General features: G+C 37.4%; 1 pseudogene and 2 gene segments (V, D, J or C); 1 reads left to right on the plus strand and 2 right to left on the minus strand.

Moving 5' to 3' along the window:
- Positions 1–5,368: 5,368 nt before the first annotated feature.
- LOC128588627 (T cell receptor alpha variable 14/delta variable 4-like) lies at positions 5,369–5,972 on the minus strand. The segment is given in 2 exon segments: positions 5,369–5,676; positions 5,844–5,972. Coding segments are annotated over 2 exon segments (357 nt in total).
- A 3,025-nt stretch (positions 5,973–8,997) lies between these two features.
- Positions 8,998–10,788, plus strand: LOC128588628 (ADP-ribosylation factor-like protein 2-binding protein; annotated as a pseudogene).
- A 14,375-nt stretch (positions 10,789–25,163) lies between these two features.
- On the minus strand, positions 25,164–25,812 carry LOC128587401 (T cell receptor alpha variable 8-1-like). The segment is given in 2 exon segments: positions 25,164–25,552; positions 25,679–25,812. Coding segments are annotated over 2 exon segments (384 nt in total).
- Positions 25,813–27,581: the final 1,769 nt, after the last annotated feature.

Below are 27,581 nucleotides of genomic sequence, written 5' to 3' on the forward strand. Positions count from 1 at the left end.
AATCCTCCAAGAAAGCATAGGAAAAACACTGGAAGATATTGGCCTGGGGAAAGACTTCATGAAGAAGACTGCCATGGCAATTGCAACAACAACAAAAATAAACAAATGGGACTTCATTAAACTGAAAAGCTTCTGTACAGCTAAGGAGACAATAACCAAAGCAAAGAGACAACCTACACAATGGGAAAGGATATTTGCATATTTTCAATCAGACAAAAGCTTGATAACTAGGATCTATAGAGAGCTCAAATTAATCCACATGAAAAAAGCCAACAATCCCTTATATCAATGGGCAAGAGACATGAATAGAACGTTCTCTAAAGACGACAGACGAATGGCTAACAAACACCTGAAAAAATGTTCATCATCTCTATATATTAGAGAAATGCAAATCAAAACAACCCTGAGATATCATCTAACCCCAGTGAGAATGGCCCACATCACAAAATCTCAAAACTGCAGATGCTGGCGTGGATGTGGAGAGAAGGGAACACTTTTACACTGCTGGTGGGACTGCAAACTAGTACAACCTTTCTGGAAGGAAGTATGGAGAAACCTCAAAGCACTCAAGCTAGACCTCCCATTTGATCCTGCAATCGCATTACTGGGCATCTACCCAGAAGGAAAGAAATCCTTTTATCCTAAGGACACTTGTACTAGACTGTTTATTGCAGCTCAATTTACCGTTGCCAAAATGTGGAAACAGCCTAAATGCCCACCAACCCAGGAATGGATTAACAAGCTGTGGTATATGTATACCATGGAATACTATTCAGCCATTAAAAAAAATGGAGACTTTACATCCTTTGTATTAACCTGGATGGACGTGGAAGACATTATTCTTAGTAAAGCATCACAAGAATGGAGAAGCATGAATCCTATGTACTCAATTTTGATATGAGGACAATTAATGACAATTATGGCTATGGGGGGGAACAGAAAGAGGGAAGGAGGGAGGTGGGTGGGGCCTTGGTGTATGTCACACTTTATGGGGGCAAGACATGATTGCAAGAGGGACTTTACCTAACAATTGCAATCAGTGTAACTTGGCTTATTGTACCCTCAATGAATCCCCAACAATAAAAAAAAAAAAGAATCATAATTTGTAGCATTGAGTTCCAAGATTATTATTTTATAAAAGTCTTCAGGTGGTTTTATTGCACTCAGTTTAATACCAGTCTATAAGATTTCATTTGTGAATAGCATCCTATGCCAGAGAGTGCTCTGAGTTCATCATGAGAAAACGTCCCCATGATTGCACAAATTTTTTTAAACTAGTCTTTTTCTATGAAGACTTCTTAACTTCTTAAGACTTTTCATTTTATAACCAAAAAGGAAAAGCAGACCCTCTTGGGGTGTTATCAGGACAAATTTAGGAGACGAATGGAATTTTCTGAAAGGCCCTGTAAACATTTAAGCTTAATCACATGGATGGAGACTAAGCTCAGTCTGTTTTTTGGAGTTTATGCTCTACAAATTCAGTGAAAGTAATTTCGTGCATTCAGAGTCAATATATGAATAGTTTCCTAGATATAGACTTAAGTAAGACATTCAGGCCCGACTGTCATTTGGGAGCACATGTCCCTTTTTCTCTTCCATCTTCCAAATCCTATTGTCAGAACCTGGCACGGAACTATGCTAGAAAGGAACTCAGGAAAATCAGCTACAACCGTCTATTCTGACATTCAGGGGAGGCTGCAAAGTAAGCTGGAATGATGTTAGGTTGAAAATAAACAGTAGAGCCCATGTGAGCAGAAAGTTCTCACCATACTCTAAAAAATGATTTAAACCCAGTCAGGACATTTTTGCATTTGGGGTCACACCAGAAGACATACACAACGTTAAAGGAAGACACTTGTTACACTTGGATTTTTAGATGGTTTATTGATGTATAATTGGCATAAACATAAACTGCACCTACTTAGGTGAACAATACATGGATTATAAGATTTGACATACATGTAGACTTGTGAAGCTACCACCATAGTCAACACAATGAACACTGTGTCACCCATAAATTTCCTCATGTCTATTTGTAATCATACTCTCAACCTTCTTCCCACCTTCTCCTTTCATATCCAGGCAACTCTGCTGTTACTATAGGTTCATTTTTATATTTAAAAATTCATACAAATTAAATTATGTATTTTTTTTTGGTCTGACTTCTTTCACTCAGCACAATTATTTTGAGAGTTTTGCACGGTATTATATGGATCAATGATTCTTTGCTTTTAATTGCTGAGTACTTAGGGAAATATTTGGGAATACAATGGCTACATTATACAGTAAGTGTGTATTTGACTCATTAAGAAACTGACAGGCTGTTTTCCAAAATAATTATGCCATTTTATATTCTCACTAATACTACATCGAGCACTGCTTGGTCTACATCCTTGTCAGCCCCACTCTAACAGGTATAGAGTGGTTCTTTATTGTGATTTTAATTTGCATATCCCTAATGAATAATGATGCTGAACATATTTCCTTGAGCCTGTTTTCCATTAATGTAGTTTCGCTGAAGTGTGTGTTCAAATATTTAAATCTTTGTTCTTTTTTTTTGTTAATGAGTTTTGAGGGTTCTTTATACAATTCAATTCAACTCTTTGTCAGATACATGATAGGCAAATGTTTTTCCCAGTCTATAGTTTATCTCTTAACTCTACTGACATTCTTTCAAAAAAGCAAACATTTTTTGTTTGTTTGTTTTTTGTGTTTGTTTGTTTTTGCAGTTTGGGCTGGGACTGGGTTTGAACCCGCCACCTCCAGCATATGGGGCCAGCACTCTACTCCTTTGAGCCACAGGCACTGCCCAAAAGTTATTATTTTATGAAGTCCAATTTATTAATTTCTTTTCTTTTATGGATTATGTTTTGCAGCCATAACTAAGGAATTGTTGCATAGGCCAAGGTCACAGAGATTTTCTCCTATTGCTTTTTTCTAAAGGTGTTATCATTTAAGGTTTTACATTTATGTCTATGATCAACTTTGAGTAAATCTGATCTATGAGATAAGGGTCAAAGTTGATTTTTGGCATATTAATATTCAATTTTGCCAGCAATTAAATATTCAAAACTATGCTTCTGTTATTGACTTGCCTTTGCACCTATGTCAAAAATTAGTTATCCAAACATGTGCAGGTGTATTTCAGGACTCTCTATTCTGTTCCATTAATTTATTTGTCTATCTGTACACAAAAGCCACATTGTCTTGATATTGAAGGAAACTATCAAAAGTCAGGGATTATTAGCTCTCCAACTTTGCCCTTTTCCAAAGTTGCTTGGGCTACTCTAGGTCTGTTATATTTCTACATAAATTTTAAAATCAGCTTGTCAATTTCAACAAAAAGTATGGTAGGATTTATTATTTGGGTTACATTGAATCTATACATTAATCAGGGTAGAACTGACATATTAAGAATTTTATCTTTAATTCTTTTAATCTTCTATCATTCATTTTATTTTACTGTGTATTTTCTTTTTTTTTTTTTTTTTGTAGAGACAGAGTTTCACTTTATTGCCCTCGGTAGAGTGCCGTGGCCTCACACAGCTCACAGCAACCTCCAACTCCTGGGCTTAAGCGATTCTCCTGCCTCAGCCTCCCGAGTAGCTGGGATTACCGGCGCCCGCCACAACACCCGGCTATTTTTTGATTGCAGTTTATCCGGGGCCGGGTTTGAACCCGCCACCCTCGGTATATGGGGCCGGTGCCCTACTCACTGAGCCACAGGCGCCACCCTACTGTGTATTTTCTATCTTCTTGAGTTATATACTGAAATGACTTATTTTGCAATTTATGATGAAAATCCATCAACTGAAATCAAATGAAATGAATTTAAATATTATATCTTTGATTCACTATATTTGACAAATAATGCAAAACTTAATCTATGTCTTTATAGTGCGGAAACTAGAGCGGATTTTATTTCCTCCTGATTAGTTATTTTTGGTTGCTATTAATAAAAATTAGTCTTAAAAATTAATACCCTACTACAAATTCTGCATCAGGAAATCACGAAATGTTAAAATATTTATTCTTAGAAGAGTATTGCCCTTTGAGTTTTTTGTTTGTTTGTTTGTTTAAGACAGAGCCTCAGTCTGTTGTTGTCCAGGCTACAGTGCTGTAGCATCAGCCTAGCTCATAGCAAACTCAAATTCCTGAGCTCAACCAATCCTCCTGCTTCAGCCTTCCAAGTAACTGAGATAGGAGCTCACTACAATTTTTAGCTAATTTTTCTATTTTTAGTAGAGACAAATCTCACTCTTCCTCAGGCTGCTCTCTAGCTCCTGGTCTCAAGTCATCCTCCTCCTTGCCCTTCCAAAGTGCTAGAATACAGGCCTAAGCCACAATGCCCAGCTTGACCTTTGATATTTAAACCTTAACTAAATTTTTAAGGGAATTCAAACAGTTTCTATTAAGGGAATAGAATGATTATATTAAAGAATTCATACTCCCACTGATGCCTGATGTTTTTGACTTACATGAATTGACTTGACACAAATGAGACAAATATTCTGTTCCCCCACTCAACTATCACAACACCAGAAATTCTGTCATGAAAGATGTTTGCTCCTCAACAGAACAACTTCATGGGCTAGTTCAAAAGGAAAATATAAATTATTCAATTGTGTTGGATGAATCAACTGATGCTACTGACTCAGCACAGGCTTTTTACCTCATTCAGGTCATACTAGAAGATGCTCTTACACACTATGGGTACCCTTGAGACTAGAACACAGGGAATAGATATCTTCAACTTTCAAGATAAATTTAGTGAAGTTAGAATGAATTTGGCAAATTTAGTGAGTGTATGTTCAGACAGTGCACCTTCCAAGACAGGAAAACATGAAGCATTTATTGTACAGATTAAAAAATGTATTGACAGATGGACATTCTCTCATTTCTCTTGTACTTCTGAAGAAAGAAAACATACAGAGAGATTTTTAAGACCTCTGTAATTAAAAAAATAGGCACCCTATAAATATTTATTGAATAAATTGATCTAAAAATCCAGGAATTCACAAATATTTTAACTAATATTTCAGTGATATTTTTCTGAACTTCCTTAATCAATTATTCTAGGTCATTCTAGTGGCCAAAGGCAAATTGTTTATTACAGCTGTTCTTTCTTTTCCATCTTCAGTCAAAAGTTCTGTGTCTAACATCAAGCCAAAGATCCAGAGATAAGAATGTTTTTGACTGGACATGCTCTATGACTGTTCAGAACTATTTCCTTAACATTGTGTTTCCCTCAAACTCTGCAGCTGTGTTGCCACATACCTAGCCACTTCCTGTCTGTGATGGTCCCTACAGCAGGTGAATGTCTCAAGCCAACTCCTGGGTTTTTGTGCCCCTTCTTCCAACAGTTTTCTCAGTGTGTGTTCTGCAGAGCACAGAAATATGTTGCTGAGTCCCCCAGTTGTGAAGCTGAGATGACAAGGGTGATGGATTTGCTGGTCTTCTGGAAATTCAGTGAGTAACGACCCTCTGTTTCATTTTTCAGGCTATAGGAGTTCTGGCGAATAATGAGAATCATCTCCCCACTGGGGGGCTGCTTGTACCAAAATAGACTGTAACTACTTTCACTGGTTTCATATGTGCAGCTCAGAGTCACAGCCTCCTTCTCCTGCATCAACATTGCCGGTTGGACTTGAATTACCTTCTGGGCAATACCAGACACTGAAGGAAAAATATAGAATTGGTAAGTTAAGGGATAAGTGGTGTGGGACAAAGAAATTCTACTTTTATATACTGTCACCCCTCCTTCCCAACATCTCCATAAGTCCATCCTGTACCCCCAGTCCTTACATAATAGCAGAAGCATATTCCCACTGGGCCATCCCTACCTAGCCACATGGAAGCTGTGACCACCTTCAACAGGCTGCAGAGCAACATGTCTATTTCTTCCTCTAGCAGGAAAATACCTTCTTCTTCAATGGTTCCAGGGCTCCCCACTGTGAAGTGAACCTGACAGAGAGAAGCACTGAGCTGTGTGCTGTTGCTGCTGCCCTAGAGCAGGAAACAGAGGTTTTATGGAGTAGCAAGTTGGTGTGTGTCATGTGAAACTGCTGTATGTACTGGCTGAGAATCTCACCTAAAGCAAGCTTCCTTTTGGATTAACCAACGCTTAATGTGATAACAATTAAATCTGAAAAAACACATGAAAATTTTGAAAGGGAATAATTCAACCAACTACTACATTCAGTCATTGAATTTTTTTGTTGCTCCAGTTTCTTTTTATTTCAATAAACTTAGGAAAAAAATTGGTTGTTGTTACATGAATAAAATGTATAATGCTAAAGTCAGAACTTTGAATAGACCTATCACAAGAATAGTCTTCACAATACTCCATAGGCGATTTTTTTCCTTCCTCCCCCACCCCCCCTTTTAGTTGTCAATGTCCATTACACCACTTTATGGCCTTATATACCCCTCATTTAGCTCTCACTGATAAGTGAGAACATGTGGTATTTATTTTTCAATTCCTGACATACTTTGCTTAAAATAATGGTCTCCAACTCCCTCCAAGTTGCTGCAAAAGACATTATTTCATTCCTTTTTATGGCTGAGTATGTATGTATATACATACATTTTCTTTATCCATTCATCAGCTGATGGGCACTTATATTGATTCCATATCTTTGTGATTGTGAATTGTGCTGCCATAAATATTCAAGTATAGGTGGTTGTTTTTTTTTTTCCATAAAATAACTCTTTTTCCTTTTGGAAGATACTTAGTGGTAGAATTCCTGAATCAAATGGTAGGTCTATTTTTAGTTCTTTGAAAAATCTCCATATTGTTCTCCATAGAAGTTGTTCTAGTTTACATTCCCACAACAGTTGGCCATTTGTCTTCTTTTGGGAAAAAAAAAAATCTGTTCATGTCTGTTTTCCTAATTTTGACGGGGTTATTGGTTTTTTCTTACTGATTTGTTTGAGTTCTTTACAGAGTCCAGATATTAGCCCTTGGTTAGAGGTATAGTCTGTGAATATTTTCTCCCATTTTGGAGGCTATTTACTCTGCTAATCATTTCCTCTGATGTGCAGGTCTTTTTCCATTTTATGAAGTCCCATTTCTTTCTTCTTGGTAGTGATTTGGTATTTGCTTTCGGCATTTTAGTCATAAATTCTTTGCATAGGCCAGTGTTTACTAAAGTTTTTTCTATGTTTTCTTTCTAGAATTTTTACAGTGTCATGCGTTATATTTAAGTCTTTAAGCCACCTTGAGTGAGTTTTTACATATGGTAAGAGACAGAGATCTGCAATTTCACTTTTCTTCTCACCTCCAGGTATCTGAAAATGTGGACACAACAGATGGAATATTGAAATTAATTACTGTATCAGACATCCTAAACTCCCATAGCCTAACATATTATTATCCTTAGTTCTCACAGCCTGACATTCTTCCTCCTTAAAAAGTCTATGCTGTCTTGCTGTGAACCGGTCACTCGTAGGTCCATATTACTCAGAATATCCTGAACCATATATATTCCATTCTTTCACCACCGAATTAAATGAATAAATTTACAATATTCAGTCCATTTATCAATAGGTTGCCTTTATCAGCCTTTCCCTTAATCAGCCTTCACATGACCTAAACATATGTAATTTGACACTAAAAAAATTTTTTCAGAAAAAGACTGATTTTTCACCTTGTGGAAATGACCTTATTAGGTACTCTGTACTACTAGTTCACTGGATAAAGTACAAGAAATTTATTCTTGGATACATATTTATATAATTTGGGCTCTCAAAAGAACCTTCAAAAGCAGACATTCCACAGAAGATGAGCAATGTCTTAAGGTCCTTCAAATATACATAATTGCATAAAATAGACAATTCATCCAAGACTATTTGAATAGAATTTTCTAGACGATTGAAACCACTGACTGTCATACTCTCCTTTACATTCTTTTGTTTTTCTTACTTTTATTGTATTTTCTCACTTTAATGGTATAATGTTATATATTTCTAATTTACACTACTTTGAAATAACTTTTCTAGGTATAGGCTTCCCTTGAGGCATAACTACCCTAAAGGCTATAACTCAGCTCTGCAAAACCAGTGCTAGTGCAAAAAGCTTAAAAGAGTTACTGACTATGTCAATGCCTGGCAAAACTCAAATAATAATTATATCCCAGTAAGTACAGCTGAGTGAATTTTGGTCAATAAAATTACCTTGAAATGTTAGAAAATAGGTATGTATAAAAATTTAGAACACAGGATGTTAGTGACATGTCAAAATGGAAGGCTCGTGTCTTTCTTTCCTCCAAGACACACTGAACCTCTCTTAAGTAAACACCTACACGTAGATCAGTTCTCTCCAAGAGAAAGCCAGAATCCAGTTGAAAGAGTCCTACCCAGTGGACAACTGAGAAAATATCCACAAAACAAGTAGGAAAAACAAAAGTACAGTCTCCCACTAACTCCACTCTGAGCACAACATTGTTCAGTTAGGAAGGAAACCCCAAATCCCAGCTTCTTCTTGGGGGGCAATAGGCTTATGCCACACTATAAAAGTGCCCACATTTTATACTCTGTGATGGAGAGATTGACCCTTAACTCACCATTTCTGAGGAACAGAAGGGAAGGGTCTCATAGGATTTCCTCAAACACAAAGAACACAGGGGGTTTTGAATGCAAGCGCTCCCAGCAGCTATAGTCTGTGGGATCAGCCCAGTTTCCAAGTTGTCCCTGGAAAGAGTTTTGCCACATATTTTCTAGAACATTCCTGTGATTCTGAAATTTAACAAGACAGTATCTGGAAGCCTATGTAGCAAATAAAGAATAAACCTCCTTGAACTTAAGCAGAAAGGACAGAAATCCTAACATCTTATTCCCCAGCTTGCTGCAGCTGTAAAACCAACCCTACAATCTCTTTATAGAATGATATTGGAAGCCTCTACCAACAACAACAGGAGGGATTTCACTTCTGCACCTGCTCCCTACATCACCACTGGATGAATTTCTATAATCTCTCATTAGTGGGAAGCTGGAAAAATGCCTAAAAGGCCTAAGTGGGAACATGTGCTTTACAGGGAAGGCGAGCACTTCCTGAGCCTTCCTCCTCAACTTACTTCAGCAATAACTCCAGACAAGAAATCTCCCCTGTTAGGAAGGTATAACTTCTTCTTGGTCAAAAAGAATTGTGTGCACTCTCTATACCTTATTCCCTGGCTTACTTTAGCAAAAAAGTTCAGACCACAGAGAACAAAAATGTGACTTAAACTTGAAAACATTCTGTAGTTATCTCTCCAGGTTCAGAGTGAACAATCTGATCAAGAGTAAAGGCATCTCTTTTTGGTAAAGGGAAGAATGAGTAAAAGGTAAACTCTGGCTCTCAGCTTCTCTACAAGTAAAGAAGGAACTGGAACACAAATCTAACACCCCAACTGCATCCCAAGGAACTGGCTTGTACTCCACCTCTCTTAAGGTAATAGCACAAATTGACATGCTCTCGTTTGGAGAAGGAGTGCATGAACAAGAAAGACAAAAGGATGAACAAGCACTAAATGCCATGGGCGACTGGGTTCCTACTAGCCAGCTGAGTGCCAGGCTCTCCACACAGGCTGGGGCCTTGCAGGACAGAACAGAGGCTGGACCCAGCTCCAGGCCATGGGCAAGTTGGGAGCCCAACTGGCCCACTCACCTGCTTGGGTGGATGCAGTGAAGGTGACAATGGACACCTTAGAACTGTGATTTAAAACCAGCGTGCCATGGCACACTGGTGTACCATGAGAGGATATTAGGTGTGCCATGAAATTTTTTAAAGATTATTAATTAAATTATTTTTGTAAGAAGTTTAAAACACAGTAAGTGCTTTCTTATTTTTACTCTTTTTTATGATCAACATAATTTAAGTGTGCTATGGAAGTTTAACTATAAGTTCAAGTGTGCCATGAGATAAAATAGATTGAAAAATAGTGCCTTAGAAGATGAGAGCTTCACACTGTCCTTTTCCTCCATTTCTGTTGCGGGATTTAATGCTGTGGTGTAGTATTTAAAGAACATCCTCAGGGATGATGAGTTCCGGTTATTACAGAGAAATTTCATGTACAAGTGCTACCAGGAATTTGAAGACAAAAAAGAGAATAAACTCACCTAGGAATCTATTTTTTTTTTTTTTGAGACAGAGTCTCACTTTGTCACCCTCAGTAAGGTGCTGTGGCATCATAGCTCACAGCAACCTCAAACTCTTTGGGTTCAAGTGATTCTTTTGCCTCAGCCTCCCAAGCAGCTGGGATTATGGGCACCCACCACAATGCTTGGCTATTTTTTTTTTTTTTAGAGGCAGGGGTCTCACTCTTGCTCAAGCTGGTCTCAGACCTGTAAGCTCAGGCAATCCACTGGCCTCAGCCTCCCAGAGTGCTAGAATTACAGGTGTGAGCCACCACGCCCGGCCATAGGCACCTCTTTTTAATAAATATATTTCTTTGGTAGAAAAGTACATTGAGAAACAGCTGCCAGAGCAGATTCCAGGATTTAACATGGCAGCCTCCACAATATTACAACACCATAAGGATGAAGTGGCCGGTGAAATATTCAACATGCTGCTCATATTTATGCATGTTCCGGCTTTTAAAGAAATGTTTCTGAACTACAGAGCAGAAAAGCAAGACCAGAGTCTGGATCTTAAGCATTGGTTTGATTGTGGAAATCATCTTCTACACCAATTTCCCAGAACAATCTGCAGCACTACGTCCTACATCCAGCCCAATGAATCTTTTGCCCAAAATGCCAAAAGGCTATCATGCAGGTTCTAAAAGGCAAGTGTTTGAGGAGAGGACATGAAGAAATGGAAAATGCTCAATTCAAGATAAAATGTCAAGGGGAAAAAATTAGAATCCACTTATAAAAATATTTATGAGGACAGTAAACCAAATATTAGCAATATTTAGGTACAAAATTATAACCTTTATATAAAATTTTTTTTTTCTTTTTGAGACAGTCTGACTCCATTGCCCTAGATAGTGTGGGGTAGTGTCATAGCACACAGCAACCTAAAATTCTGGGTTTAAGCAATCATCTTGCCTCGGGCTCCTAAGCAGCTGGGACTACAGGCGCCTGCCATAAAACCCAGCTGTTTCTCTGTCTTTAGTGGAGATTGGGTCTCACTCTTGCTGGCTCAGGCTGGTCTCAAACTCCTGAGCTCAAACAATCTACCTCCTTCAGCTTTCCAGAGCACTAGGATTAAAAGCATGAGCCATCACACCCAGCTAACCTAATATTTTTATATTTCACATATTTTCTATATTTGGCATGTAAATTTTTAAAATCATAAAAATAATAAATATACTTTTGAAAGGTAAGAGGTAAAAGCCCATTCATAAAAGAGATTGTTGTGTTGATATTAATAAGTTATTTATAAAAAAGGAGACTGAATGGCAAACATACAGTGTTAAAACATGAATTTCAAAATAAAATGCCACTAATTCCCTTTAAGAATGCATTAAGCAAAGATGAGAAAACAAATGGTCTAACTCTTTCTGATCATTTTGCACCTAAACTTATTTTATGCTTTTAATTTTCATTTGTTAGTTTTCACTTGCAAATAAACAATGTGATAAGTGCTGTGGCTGAAGGTCAGTGCCAAAGAAAAGGGGTGGAGCTTCAGGCCCAGCATCAGGTTTGAGTACAAGCTGCAAGTGCTTGAGAAGCAATGTGCCCTCGCTGCGCAGAAGTAGACAGCTGAGTCTCCGGGTTGGGCGCTTTCAATGTGCAGGGAAAGATGTTTGGCCTCCTTATTCAATAAAACAGTAATTCTTTTTGTTTTATTTTTTCTCTTCACATTGGAAAAAATGTCTATAAAGAGCTGGGGACCTTTTCCAAGTTCTTGCTTATACCAAGGGAAGTAGCTGGAGGCACTGTCTGAGTAAGTACAGTTGATAACAGAGCTGTCTCCCTCCTGGACAGGCAGGGTAGAAGGACTCTGCTCCACATTCTCTCCTCTGCTCACCCCTATGCAGAAAGAAAAAATGAGAGAAAGGAAGATTGTTAGATCATTACTCTCTAGAATATTCTTTTCTTAGTAACTAAAGAAGCCTGAATAAGTCTAGTCTCCTCCTTGGACTTCTAAAGAATATCCACTAATATACTCCCCCCTCACCCCGCCCCAAAACGCTCAACTCACAGTCTAGCTGCAGCCACAAGAACATAAATAAAGCTTGAGTGAATGTCTTCATTGTTCTTCCCAGTTAGGATCAGTCTCAGACCTGCGATCTCCAACCATTAGAGCTACTTCTATTATCATTTAACAATCACAGTGGTTTCTCACCTTTTCTACTCAGCCAATAAGAAAAAGGCTCTGCTTCTATTGCAAGCCTATCCCTTCAGAATCCATGTAAACGAACCCTCCATTTTCTGCATCAGAGGAGGTATACTACCATCTTGTGGTCACATTCCTAACTGCTGAACTCATTGCTTGATCTGGGGGTCTTTTGTTTGTTTTTCTCTTACCTACGAAAGGCGTGGATACACAAAAGCTGCAGTAATAGATAAAAAAATTAGGTGTTAGATCAGAGATTAAATGCACAGTAAGAACCGAGAGATCAAGATTTGTACGTATGCACACTACCAAATCATTGTTAGTAAGCTGGAAGGAGTTAGATGCTATTAGTGTTTATCCACTGATGGATTGAGTTTACATGTTTGAAATCAGGAAAGCACCATGATTCACTCTCCTAAAGAGAAAAAAAATGAAATACTACCTTCTTTTTCAGCCAAATTTGTCATCATGGTTTGTTTGTATAGAGACAAACTCTTTTTTAAACGAATATGGAAGCCAAAGATCAGACTAAGAGAGGAAAGACCACTCACTACATCAAGTAGACTTTGTCTCAGATTCTGCTCCTCCAAGCCTGGTCTTCCCTATGACTTTCCTATTCCCAGAGAATTGACTGTACCAACAGTCAAAATGTGGAATCTTGCTTTAGTAAAGTTAAAATTCCTAATTATAAGGGAGCAAGGAAGTCAGTTCCTTGAATTAAGCAACAATTTGATCCATAGTGGGGAGAGATTTCAAATAAGAAATAAGGCATGTTTTAAGAAATTTCTTCCCAGTGGTGTGTGTCTTATATTCTTCAAAGTACTGAAAAAAAGAGGAGACAGGGCAGTGTCTGTGGCTTAACGGAGTAGGGTGCCAGCCCCATATGCCTGAGGTGGCGGGTTCAAACCCAGCCCCAGCCAAAAACTGCAACAAAAAAAAAAGAGGAGACATTCTCAGAAAACATTGGGCTACAAATTGGAAAGGTAAACACATGTAAATTTATTCATAGGGAGCTTTTCTTTTCTTTTTTTATGTTGGGGATTGTTGAGTGTACAAGGAACCAGGTTGCACTGATTGCATTTGCTAGGTAAAACTCCTCTTGCAATTGTGTCTTGCCCCAAAAGTTTTGTCACACACTGAGACCCCACCCCCTCTCTACTTCTCTTTCTCTCTGCTCTCCCCTTCACCCATACCCCACCATGTACTAGGCCATTAATTGTCCTCATATCAAAATTGAGTACATAGGATTCATGCTTCTCCATTCTTGTGATGCTTTACTAAGAATAATGTCTTCCACTTCCAGGTTAATACAAAGGATGTAAAGAATAATGTCTTCCACTTCCAGGTTAATACAAAGGATGTAAAGTCTCCATCTTTTTTAATGACTGAATAGTATACCATGGCTTGTTAATCCATTCCTGGGTTGGTGGGCATTTAGGCTGTTTCCACATTTTGGCAATTGTAAATTGAGCTGTGATAAACAGTCTAGTGCAAGTGTCCTTATGATAAAAGGATCTTTTTCCTTCTGGGTAGATGTCCAGTAATAGGATTGCAAGATCAAATGGCGTCTCAGGTTACAAAATCAACATTCATAAATCGGTAGCCTTTATATATACCAACAATAGTCAAGTTGAAAAAACAGTTAAGGACTCTATCCCATTCACAGTAGTGCCAAAGAAGATGAAATATTTGGAAATTTATCTAACAAAGGACGTGAAAGATCTCTATAAAGAGAACTATGAAACTCTAAGAAAAGAAATAGCTAAAAATGTTAATGAATGGAAAAACATACCATGCTCATGGCTGGGAAGAATCAACGTTGTTAAAATTTCCATACTACCCAAAGCAATATATAATTTCAATGCAATCCCTATTAAAGCTCCACTGTCATACTTTAAAGATCTTGAAAAAACAATAATTTGTTTTATATGGAATCAGAAAAAACCTCGAATAGCCAAAACATTACTAAGAAATAAAAACAAAGCAGGAGGAATCATGCTACCAGAACTCAGACTATACTACAAATTGATAGTGATCAAAACAGCATGGTATTGGCACAAAAACAGAGAAGTAGATGTCTAGAACAGAATAGAGAACCAAGAGATGAATCCAGCTACTTACCGTTATTTAATCTTTGACAAGCCAATTAAAAACACTCAGTGGGGAAAAGATTCCCTATTTAACAAATGCTGCTGGGTGAACTGCCTGGCAACCTGCAGAAGACTGAAACTGGACCCACACCTTTCACCATTAACTAAGATAGACTCCCACTGGATTAAAGATTTAAAGTTAAGACATGAAACTATAAAAATACTAGAGGAGAGTGCAGGGAAAACCCTTGAAGAAATTGGTCTGGGTGAGTATTTTATGAGGAGGAACCCCCAGGCAATTGAAGCAGCTTCAAAAATACACTACTGGGACCTGATCAAACTAAAAAGCTTCTGCACAGCCAAGAACACAGTAAGTAATGCAAGCAGACATCCCTCAGAATGGGAGAAGATATTTACAGGTTATGTCTCCGGCAAAGGTTTAGTAACCAGAATCCACAGAGAACTCAAACGCATTAGCAAGAATAGAACAAGGGATCCCATCGCAGGCTGGGCAAGGGATTTGAAGAGAAACTTCTCTGAAGAAGACAGGCGCATGGCCTTCAGACATATGAAAAAATGCTCATCATCTTTAATCATCAGAGAAATGCAAATCAAAACTACTTTGAGATACCATCTAACTCCAGTGAGACTAGCCTATATCACAAAATCCCAAGACCAGAGACGTTGGCGCAGATGTGGAGAAAAGGGAACACTTTTGCACTGCTGGTGGGAATGCAAATTAATACATTCCTTTTGGAAAGAGATATGGAGAACACTTAGAGATCTAAAAATAGATCTGCTATTCAATACTGTAATCCCTCTCCTGGGCATATACCCAGAAGACCAAAAATCACATCATAACAAAGATATTTGTACCAGAATGTTTATTGCAGCCCAATTCATAATTGCTAAGTCATGGAAAAAGCCCAAGTGCCCATTGATCCACGAATGGATTAATAAATTGTGGTATATATACACCATGGAATATTATGCAGCCTTAAAGAAAGATGGAGACTTTACCTCTTTCATGTTTACATGGATGGAACTGGAACATGTTCTTCTTAGTAAAGTATCTCAAGAATGGAAGAAAAAGTACCCAATGTACTCAGCCCTACTATGAAACTAATTTAGGGTTTTCACATGAAAGCTATAAACCAGTTACAACCTAAGAATAGGGGGAAGGGGGAAAGGAAGGGGAGGGAGGGGGGAGGTGGGTAGAGGGAAGGGGATTGGTGGGATTACACCAGCGGTGCATCTTTCAAGGGTATATGTGAATGTAAGTGTCTTGGCACAGTAACTGAGAGAATGCCAGGAAGGCAATGTTAACCAGTGTGATGAAAGTGTGTCAATAGGTCTGTGAAGCTAGTGAATGATGCCCCTTGATCATATCAATGTACACAGCTATGATTTAATAAAAAAGAAAGAAAGAAAGAAAGAAACCCAAAAAAAAAAATAAAAAAAGATCAAATGGGAGGTCTAGCTTGAGTTCTTTGAGGGTTGTCCATACTTCCTGCCAAAAAGGTTATATTAGTTTGCACTCCCACCAGCAGTGCAAAAGTGTTCCTTTCTCTCCACATCCATGCCAGCAACTGCAGTTTTGAGATTTTTTATGATGTGAGCCATTATTGCTGAGGTTAGATAAAATCTCAGGCTTGTTTTGATTTGCATTTCTCTAATCATTGGGAACGATGAGCATGTTTTCATATGTTTGCTAGCCATTAGTCTGTCTTCTTTAGAGAAGGTTCTATTCATATCTCTTGCCCATTGATATATGGGATTATTGGCTTTTTTCATGTGGATTAATTTGAGTTCTCTATCGATTCTAGTTATCAAGCTTTTGTCTGATTCAAAATATGCAAATATCCTTTCCTACTGTGCAAATATCCTTTTCCCACACTCTATAGCAAATAGGTTGTCTCCTTAGCTGTACAGAAACTTTTCAGTTTAATTAAGTCCCATTTGTTATTTTGTTGTTGTTGTTATTAAATCATAGCTGTGTACATTAATGCAGTCATGGGGTATAATGTGCTAGTTTTATATACAATTTGAAATATTTTCATCAAACTGCTTAACATAGCCTTCATGGCATTTTCTTAATTATTATGTTCAGACTTTTACATTCTACATTTAGTAAGTTTCACATTTCACATATGAAAGCTATAAATTGGTTTCATAGTAGGGGTGAGTACTTTGGATACTTTTTCTTCCATTCTTGAGATACTTTGCTAAGAAGAATATGTTCCAGCTCCATCCATGTAAACATGAAAGAGGTAAAGTCTCCATCTTTCTTTAAGGCTTTGTAATATTCCATGGTGCACATATACCACAATTTATTGATGCATTTGTGGGTCAATGGGCACTTGGGCATCTTCCATGATTTAGCAATTATGAATTGGGCCGCAATAAACATTCTGATACAAATATCTTTGTTATAATGCAATTTTTTTTGTCTTCTGGATATATACCTAGTAGAGGAATTGTAGGATCGAATGGTAGGTCTATTGTTAGATCTCTAAGTGTTCTCCAAACATCTTTCCAAAACGAACGTATTAGTTTGCATTCCCACCAGCAGTGTAGAAGTGTTCCCTTTTCTCCACATCCACGCCAACATCTCTAGTTTTGAGATTTTGTGATGTGAGCTAAGCTTACTGGGGTTAGACGATATCTCAAAGTAGTTTTGATTTCCATTTCTCTGATGATTGAGGATGCTGAGCATTTTTTCATATTTCTGTAGGCTGTGTGCCTGTCTTCTTCAGAGAAGTTTCTCTTCAAGTCCCTTGCCCAGCCTGAGATGGGATCACTTGTTCTTTTCTTGCTAATATGTTTGAGTTCTCTGTGGATTATTGTTATTAAACCTTTGTCACAGACATAATATCTTCTCCGATTCTGAGGGCTGTCTGCTTGCTTTACTTACTGTGTTCTTGGCTGTGCAGAAGTTTTTTAGTTTGTTTGGGTTTTTTTGTTTGTTTTTTTTTTATTAAATCATAGCTGTGTACATTGATATGATCAAGGAGCATCATTCACTAGCTTCACAGATCATTTGACACACTTTCATCACACTAGTTAACATAGTCTTCCTGGCATTCTCTGAGTTACTGTGCAAAGACAGATTCCACGTTTACCAAGTTTCACATATAGCCTTGTAAGATGTACCACTGGTGTAATCCCACCAATCTTCCCCCTCCCTCCCCTCCCTTTCCCCCTTCCCCCTATTCTTAGGTTGTAAGGTTTTTTAGTTTGATCAGGTCCCAGTAGTGTATTTTTGATGCTGCTTCAATTACCCGGGGGGGTCCTCCTCATAAAATATTTGCCCAGACCGATTTCTTCAAGAGTTTCCCCTGAACTTTCTTCTAATCTTTAATCCAGTGAGAATCTATCTTAGTTAATGGTGAAAGGTGTGGGTCCAGTTTCAGTCTTCTACAGGCCGCCAGCCAGTTCACCCAGCACCATTTCTTAAATAGGAAATCTTTTCCCCACTGAATGTTTTTAATTGGCTTGTCAAAGACCAAATAATGGTAAGTAGCTGGGTTAATCTCTTGGTTCTCTATTCTGTTCCATACATCTACCGCTCTGTTTTTGTGCCAGTACCATGCTGTTTTGATCACTATCGATTTATAGTATTGTCTGATGTCTGGTAGTGTGATACCTCCTGCTTTGTTTTTATTTCTGAGTAATGTCTTGGCTATTTGAGGTTTTATCTGATTCCATACAAAACTAAACTAAGTATTATTTCTTCAAGATCTTTAAATTATGACAGTGGAGCTTTAATAGGGATTGCATTAAAATTGTATATTCCTTTGGTATGAACATTTTAACAATGTTGATTCTTCCCAGCCATGAGCATAGTATGTTTTTCCATTTGTTAACATCTTCAGCTATTTCTTTCTTAGAGTTTCATAGTTCTCTTTATAGAGATTTTTCATGTCCTTTGTTAGGTAAACTCCCAAATATTTCATCTTCTTTGGCACTACTGTGAACAGGATAGAGTCCTTGACTGTGTTTTCAGCTTGACTATTGTTGGCATATATAAAGGCTACCAATGTATAAGTGTTAATTTTGTAACTTGAGATACTGCTATATTCCTTGATCGCTTCTAAGAGTTTTGTAGTAGAATCCCTCGTGTTTTCCAGATATACAATCATATCATCTGCAAAGAGTAAAAGTTTGATCTCTTCTGACCCTATGTGGATACCCTTGATCACCTTTTCTTCCCTAATTGCCATGGCTAAAACTTCCATTACAATGTTAAAGAGCAGTGGAGACAATGGACAACATTGCCTGGTTCCTGATCTGAGTGGAAATGATTTCAATTTAACTCCATTAAATACGATATTGACTGTGGGTTTGCTGTAGATGGCTTCTATCAGTTTAAGAAATGTCCCTTCTATACCAATTTTCTTAAGTGTTCTGATCATGAAGGGATGCTGGATAATATCAAAAGCTTTTTCTGCATCAATTGAGAGAATCATATGGTCTTTGTTTTTTAATTTGTTTATGTGATGAATTATATTTATAGATTTACATATATTGAACCAGCCTTTAGACTCTGGGATAAAACCCTCTGGTCATGGTGTATAATTTGTTTGATGTGTTGCTGGATCTGTTTGTTAAGATCTTGTTGAGTATTTTTGCATCAATATTCATTAGTGATATTGGTCTATAATTTTCTTTTCTTGTTGGGTCTTTCCCTGGTTTGGGGATCAGGATGATATTTGCTTCATAGAATGTGTTGGGTAGTATTCCTTCTTTTTCTATATTTTGGAACAGGTTGAGTAATATAGGTACTAGTTCCTCTTTAAAGGTTTGGTAGAATTCTGATGTGAAGCCATCTGGTCCCCGGGTTTTCTTTTTAGGGAGATTTTGTGTGGTTGATGTTATTTCAGAACTTGATATGGGCCTGTTCAACATGTCCACTTGATTCTAGCTAAATCTTGGAAAGTGGCATGCTTTCCAGTAGTGGTCAATTTCCTTCAAATTTTCAGATTTCTGAGAATAAAGTTTCTTATAATATTCATTAAGGATCTTTGAATTTCTGAGTGGTCTGTTGTTATTTCATCGTTACCATTTCTGATTGATGAAATTAGAGATGTTACTCTTTTTTTCCTGGTTAGATTAGCCAAAGGTTTATCTATTTTATTGACCTTTTCAAAAAAACCAACTTTTTGATTTATTGATTTGTTGTATAATCCTTTTGTTTTCAATTTCATTTAATTCTGCTCTAATTTTGGTTATTTCTCTTCTTCTACTGGGTTTGGGGTTGGAATGTTCTTCCTTTTCCAGTTGCGTGAGATGTCCCATTAAGTTAATGTCCCATTAACTTCCTCACTTTCCATTCTCTTTAGAAAGGCTTGCAGTGCTATAAATTTCCCTCTTAAGACTTGCAGTATCTGAGAGGTTCTGATAATTCGTGTCTTCATTATTGTTTTGTTCCAAAAATTTGGTAATTTCCTTCTTAATCTCATCTATGACCCAGCTATTATTCAGCATAAGGTTATTTAGTTTCCATGTTTTTGTATGAGTATGCAGATTCCTGTTGTTACTGAGTGCAACTTTTATTTCGTGATGGTCCGAGAAGATACAAGGAATAATTTCTATTCTTTTAAAATTGCTGAGGTTGGACTCGTGACCTAAGTTGTGATCAGTTTTGGAGTATGTTCCATGGGCTGATGAGAAGAGTGTGTATGCAGTTTTGTTAGGATGAAATGTTCTGTAGATGGCTGTTAAATCCAAATGTTGAATGGGTAAGTTTAAATCTAGAATTTCTTTGCTTAGCTTCTTATTGGAGGATCTATCCAACAGTGCCAAAGAAGGGTTAAAATATTTACCAAGTAAAATGTAATTTAAACTTAGAGAAACTAGCACAACTATGATTTGTAATCAGAAGAGCTCAATAATAATTACAGCAGATAGGCCAGGTGCAGTGGCTCACATCTGTAATCCTAATACTCTGAGAGGCTAAAGCAGATGGATTTCTTAAGCTCAGGAGTTCAAGACCACCCTGAGCAAGGGTGAGACCTTGTCTCTACTAAAAATAGAAAAGTTAGTGGTGCATTGTGGCCCATCTCAGTAGTCCCAGATACTAGTGAGGCTGAGGCAAGAGGATTGCTCATGCCCAAGGGTTTGGGGTTGCTGTGATCTATAATGACAACACCATGGCACTCTACCCAGACTGACTCAGTAAGACACTGTCTCAAATAATAATAATTTACAGTAGATAGTAACTAAATATAGATTATGACCATTTCATGTTTTATACATTGCCATTTAGAATTTGTTACTTTTCAGAATAATGGCACTAAATACAAAAAGAGCCATCACATGAAAAGTGGAAATTAAGCTAATGAAAAATACATTGCATTCCATTATTACATGAACTTTTTAAGACTTTAAGACCTACCATAAGGTCTAAAGATGTGTTATGTGTACTTAGTAAATTGCTTGTAAAATAACTCAAGAAATTTGGTTTGTTACTGAGGTGAAGAGTGAGACTCTACAAGCATGAGTCAGTGACTACTATCTCATAATTAATATACTTTTTGAAAATTCTGGCTTTCATGCTGTCTAGTTCTATCCCTAACTTTTCTTGTCCATGGTCTCCCATTTGTTATAACAACAGTCTTCTACTGTCTGAAGCTAGGACTCCAACCATTCCATCCTACTCAGATATTTATGATGATTCCTGAATAAGTATCACCAAATGTAATAAAAAAAATTTGAGAAATCTCTGGATTGAAAGAGTCTAGTGTGTAGAAAGTCATTAAAGTTTTCTTTTTGTTAATAATGTTTCTTGGTTGTCTATACTGGATTAGTCTGTCACTGTTGTTGCACAGGAAACTACATTTCCCAAAGTCCCCTTTTCTTTATGGTTCTAAGTACAAAAGTCAATTTGCACAAGTTTTTGGAGGCAGAGAAGAAGAAGCACTCATCACCTTCTGAAGATTTCATTGAGTAGAACTAGTGAAAGACACAGAGGGTTTGGCATGTTCAATTTTGTTCTTGCTCTTCTACGATGATGGCATCTAAAAGCAAATAATGAACCGTACAAATCAGAAAATTACCATTATCACAATACTTCTCAAATTCTTAAGATATCACCTGAACTACTGCAACAACTTACATCTGATCCCATGCCCATTCACCACAATTAGTAATTGTGATGCCCCAACCTTTCAGCCCTTATGACCACCCTCCCTTCCTCAAAGAATGGATCTTTGTTGCCATGAATAATTTAATCCCAGCACCCCATTCTATTTGTTTCTTATGACTGCTTCTATACCAAATCTCTTATATTAGGTTCCTCCAGAAGCAAATCTTTAAAACAGCATTTGAGTTGACCACCCAATGGACTATAACAAACTGGTCAATATATGGAAGTGGTCAACATAAGGAACAAGGCCTTTTGTATTGATATGTAAATGTGGTGCTTGTCCAAACTATGAAAATTAGGTCAACTTAAAGAGGTGGTCAATGTAGAGAGGTGGTCCACTATGGAGGTCCTACTGTAGTTTACTTGGGATGTACAAGAACATAGGTAGAGAAGAGGGGATGTAATATAGAAAATATCAAGTGTTCACAAGGGTGTGAGGAAAAAGGAGTTCTTCTTTTCTGCTGGGGGTGAAAACTGGCAAAAACATCTTGAGAGCAATCTGGCAAAAGCAAGTAAATTTTTAAAAGTTCAAATCATATAACCAGCAAATGTCACTTCCAGGTGTATAACATAAAGCATTCTGCACCTATGTATAAGGAAATGTTTGTAATTACATTCCTTATAGAATCATTGTGATAAAAAATTGGAAACACTCCTTGAATAAAGAAGTGACAAAATCCTTTCATCTTCTACATGAACAAAATAAGTTAATTTTCTGTCTCTGTTTCTCTGGAAACTAAATAAAAATAGAATGTTGACTGTATTACTAAGGAACAGTCCTATGATTAAAGTGTTCCTGATTGATAAATTGTTCCTGGACTGTAAGTAGACTGTAAATACTTGGTAGACCCCATAGCTTTGGGGAAATGATTTTTGTAACTCTTACAGGAGATATTGTTTCCCATTTTGGACAAGGTGTTTCTAAGTCTGAGTGGCCTGTTTGGTCTTGCTTTCTCACACCTGAACACTTAATATGAGAGAAAGGAAGGGAGCAATCACAAAAAGAATAGTTCATGAACTGTGTGGACGGATGAGGGGACTCCTCTTAAAAACACTTCTGGCGTGAGGGAAACCAATATCTGTATGGCCTATTGAGATTTGCAATTTCATTGTCTAGTTGAAAGTACAATTATCACCAATTGCACTACACAATTAAAATCTCCATCAAGAAGGGATATATGGTCTATTTATAAAAAGGGATAATATACAGCAATTAAAAATAATGAAACACATTTATATATTTTTCTGTATCTCAAAAATATTTTTAATAAGGAACGCAAATTTTATAATTACACTAACAATGGGATAGCATCTAATATAAATTTAGAAAACATAAACTATAGCATCATGCATTGTTTGAAACATATGTGTATTAGAAATGTAAAAACATGGATTTGATAAAATTCATAACAAGTTTATTCTGTAAAAGAGAGAGAGGAAATGCGATTAAAGAGAAAAATAAGAAAGATGACAATTTTATTTGTAACATTTATTTATTTTTTTAAAACTTTGAACTTCATATTGGGAGATAACAATATTTATTAATATGTGGAGATTAATATATAATATTATTGTTAAGATGTTATACTTTATTCACATGGCAAACATAATTATGTTTTAAATATCCTTAATATAATTATGTATTATGTTAAAATTGTCCTACTTGTAAAATAATCATATGAAGAAAATGACTTTGATATCTCAGGCAGGGTTGCTGGTATAAAGATGTAAAATACCTTCCCAATTACGTGAAGTCCTTGGTGCCAGGAATTATTGTTCATCCATATTAAGCTTCAGTTTGGAATTGAAAGAAATTGGCATTTCTCCTGCTCATACCTACTATACAAAGTACCTATATGACACCATTGTGAAACACAGAGTTGAATTGTGTTCTTAAGTCTCAAAGGTAATCAGTTTCTCAGAAATAACAGAGAAAATAATCTGAAGAATAAGACATATTAAATAAGAATGAATTTCTTATGAATAATTTTATATATCATACCCCATTCATATCACAAATAACTATGTCAATATGACTTAAAAATAATACTAATTTCTATTGGTATCCCCTTTGCCTACAGTAAATCACTGGACACAATCCACCATTATTCTCTGTACTTTATTAATTCCCTTAACCTTAATCTCTTATCCATGACAGCATCAGGAAGCACAAAACAAAAATGTCCAACATTTTTCCTTCTCCTTTTTCCTTCCAAGTTGCCATTAACATCCAAAGTTTCAGGTACTCAAGAATACAAAGTCTTTAAGTCCCAGTTAATATGTTACCTCCTCCATAAAGATGTCCTCCATCTCAGAGACAGAGTTAGGAGTTAGTCACTCTTTCTTCTCTCGACTCCCACTACTTGCCACACACTACTCCGAATCACTAATCACACTGTGACTATATTTTGCAGTGTCTATATCCCTCCTATAGACTGTAAGCTTCTTTGAAGCTAGAAAATATCTTGTGTAAGTCTAGATACTAACACAGTGTCTGGCTCAAATTTAAAAAAAGAACCAGTACTGAAGGCCAAATTGAAGTGAATATTTATGATCTTCAGAATACCTAGTACCTCACATATCACTAATGCTTAAAATTCTACCTTTCGGCACTTGGCTTAAGGCACTCACCATTAAAAAAAAAAAAAAAAAAAAAGGCACTCACCTTTGTTAAAGTCTACCTCTAGAATGAGGCAGTAGTGATCATAGTCATTTTACCAAGGTTTTTCCAAAAGAATATTAAAAAATGCATTTTCATCACTAGGCTGTGATTAGGGAAATGGAAGAAAACAGGCATTATTATAGTGTATTGGCACAGACTTTGTTTTTTCTTCATTATACTTATGTGTCATCTTGGTAAGTAAAAACCAAGTAACTCATTATAAAAAAAAAAAAGAATAAAAAGGTTTATTACTCTATTCCTCAAAGCTAGAGGAAAGTGATACATTTATCACATACCTTTTGACCTTTTAATTCTCATTGCAATACTTAACCCATGCCTATTCAGGGATCAGACATTGTTAAACTTTTCACATCAATAATTATAGCAATTTTCAATAGATAAGAATCAATGTCTAATATCCCAACTGTGAAATCATCTCAAAATATAATAATAATAAAAAAAGAAACAAAAGCAACATTGACAAAAGTTACTATCCCACCAGTTTTGAAAATTTCTGAAGTAGATTTGCAGAATTTAAGATACTAAAAGAATAAGAATAAATTGATATAACTGGGGGGAAAAAATCAGCCTTACTGTAAATAAATAGAAATTGGCATCTAAATTTAGCATCTCCTCTCCTTTAAAAAATACTGAAGAATTTGAGTTATTCACTCTTCTTTCTTCAATATTCCCAATAAATTATTAAAATCTATATGAACATGCTATTATTTTGAGAGGAGCCAGGAAAAAGACTCTAAGGAAACTGCCATAAAATGACCAATTTGGAAAGGCAGTTAAATATCCAAGAAGATATTCCTACAAAAGGTGGGTCACTTTTGTTTGGATCTCTGAAGAGCAAAATGATGAATGAAAAGCAAAACTCTCCTGTGCCATGTCATGTCACAATACCCATAACCAACCATTAAATTATATCATCCTCATGCTAGCTCACTCAGCACGTCTCCGAGACCCTCCATACTGTGAAGTAAGAATACCATAGCTTCTAGTTTGTCAGAATTCAAAATCTTTCAGACACTCACCCTCCCTAGCATCTCACAGTTTGTGTTCAGCTCCCCCTGCAGTCCCAGGCACTGTGGTATTCAGAGCACAGAAGTACACAGCTGAGTCACTCCAATGCACGGGGTATTTCCTCAAGTTGAAGGAAGATTCACTCTTCCTAAATTCAGCCTCAAAGCCATTGATGCCTTTAACAAAGGGGTCCCCTGAGAAGTATCTGAGGAGAAGCTGGAGGCCTTGGCCAGGGTACTGGACATACCAGTAGAGATAAACAGTTGCACTGTATGAATAGTTGCATCCCAGCTCCAGAACATCTCCTTCAGAAACAGTGACAGGGCCATCCTGCTGGGTCACAGACTGGGCTCTGGCATCTCCTGAAAAATCAATTTTGTATCAGTGAAAGCAGTGCAGGCTTGTCTATGAAAAGCATTTCTACTAGGATTTGAACAGAAAACAGTTAACTTCTATAGAACTTGGGACCATAATGGAATGTTACTCACTCAGCCCAAAAATCATTCCCAGTACTGCCAGGAGCAACAGAAGCATGACTGAGCAGGGGAGATGCTGCAGATGTCTCTCTGGAAATTCTTCTCCTGAGAAATCAGGAAAGTGGCTATGGAACCCAGTTCTTGGAAACAGGTTGGGCTAGTCAAGTCCCTCCTTTGTGTAAAAAGACAAAAACTTCTGAGATGATCTGGGGTGCTTTCTGATCTCTGATTCTCCTCTCTAAGGGAGGGTGCTTCAGTCAGCCTGCCACAGGAAGGAGGGGCTTAATCAGATGAAGGTGTTGATCAGAGATGGAAATGGGGATCTCCATTTTGTGAAACATCGCCCTCTGGAGGTCAGATGCAGGACAGAGTCTACAGGCTCCCCACAGAAAGCTGTTACGTGCTTTCCCTCTGTTTTGAAATGTGTAGAAAACTTCCCCTGAACATGTTTCTTTCTTCCCGAATCTGTATTAAGGCACCCTTTCTAGTACATCACAGCAATTAAAAAAATTAGGACTGTAAAATAGAGGAAAATTTACCTTCCAAAGAAAATGATCATACAATAAATCTATCAGATTTTGGAGTCCATCAGCACCTTTGTGTAAAAGCAGTGGAGTCTTTACATAGAAAAATTCAGATCAACTTTCTTAGGCTGAGCATCATATGACTTTGTAGCAGTGAGCATCACATGTGTTAGGATGCAGAGGTGAATTGTTTTGACTGCCAAAATTAAAAATAAGATCAGTTCTACAAAATAACAGGTAAGAACAAGGGCCCTCATTAAGCGAAATGAAGTAACAATGTCATTGTATACTTTAAAGAATATTACAAATATTCAGTGGCTTTGCATCAATAATAGTAGATAAGAAAGTAAAATATTGAGAGGCGGAGCAAGATGGCAGACAAGTAACAGCTTCCTTGCATCTGGGCACCGTGAGTCTGGGGAGATAGGACTCCAGGCATCTCTGGCTGGTGGGAACTGCCTATCATCACTCCTATGAAGATACAGGGAGTCAGCGAGAGACTTCTGGACCCCAAGAGGAGGACTAAAACAGTGGAAAACTGGCAAGTGGTCGCGTGTGTTCAATCCGTCTAAACCGGCCCACAACTGTAAGTTCAGTAGCAGCGAGACTGCAAACCAGAAAGGCCTTACCTGTGAACTGTTTTGATGTCCTTGGACTTGGCACTGAGTTGAACTGCCTTGGGGAAGGCCTGAGCGGGAGTGCGGAGAACTTTGGCCGTTGTCTAGGGCCCCAGTCTGAGCCGCTGAGCCAGACGGAGCTAATAGTGTTTGGCGGTGGGTCACACGGATCCATTGTCAGTGATTTGCCCCGGCAAGCTCCGCCCTCAGGGTCGCAGAGCTAGAAACGGGTGGGAGCTGGTAACCCAGCAACCAAGTAGCCTAAGGGTGGGGTTTGAGCTGCCTTGCAGCCCTAACCCTCAGGGGCAGAGTGAGACCGGTTTTGGCACACTGGGTAAGTGGATAGACACTTCAGCAGCGATTCCAGCGAGAAAGCTGGGAAAGCTTCTACTCAGCAAGTTTACATGTTCAAAGTGCCTTTTAAGTGGGCTGAAGAGAGATTTAGGGTGTCTACCTGCTGGGGTTTGAGAAATCAGCAGCCTCCAGTCGTATCAGAACTGTGACTAACATCTCATACCCCAGAAGACCACGTGTTGCCCAGACAATATTCAATAACATATACAAACTGCTTTGTTCTTGGTTGTGTATTTTTTTCTTTTTTTTTTTGGTTTGGTTTTTTTTTTGTTTGTTTATTTTGACGTTGCTGATGTTCTTTCGTTTTTTTAATTTCAATCTTTTCCACACAGATCCCTTTTTCTTTCTCAATTTTCCTAGTTTAATTATAATTTCCCATTGCTGCCCTTTTTTAATAACTTCAACTTCATTTTTGCTAGT

This window comes from Nycticebus coucang, chromosome 6 (genome assembly GCF_027406575.1).
Source record: "Nycticebus coucang isolate mNycCou1 chromosome 6, mNycCou1.pri, whole genome shotgun sequence".
In the NCBI taxonomy this organism is placed as follows: domain Eukaryota; kingdom Metazoa; phylum Chordata; class Mammalia; order Primates; family Lorisidae; genus Nycticebus; species Nycticebus coucang.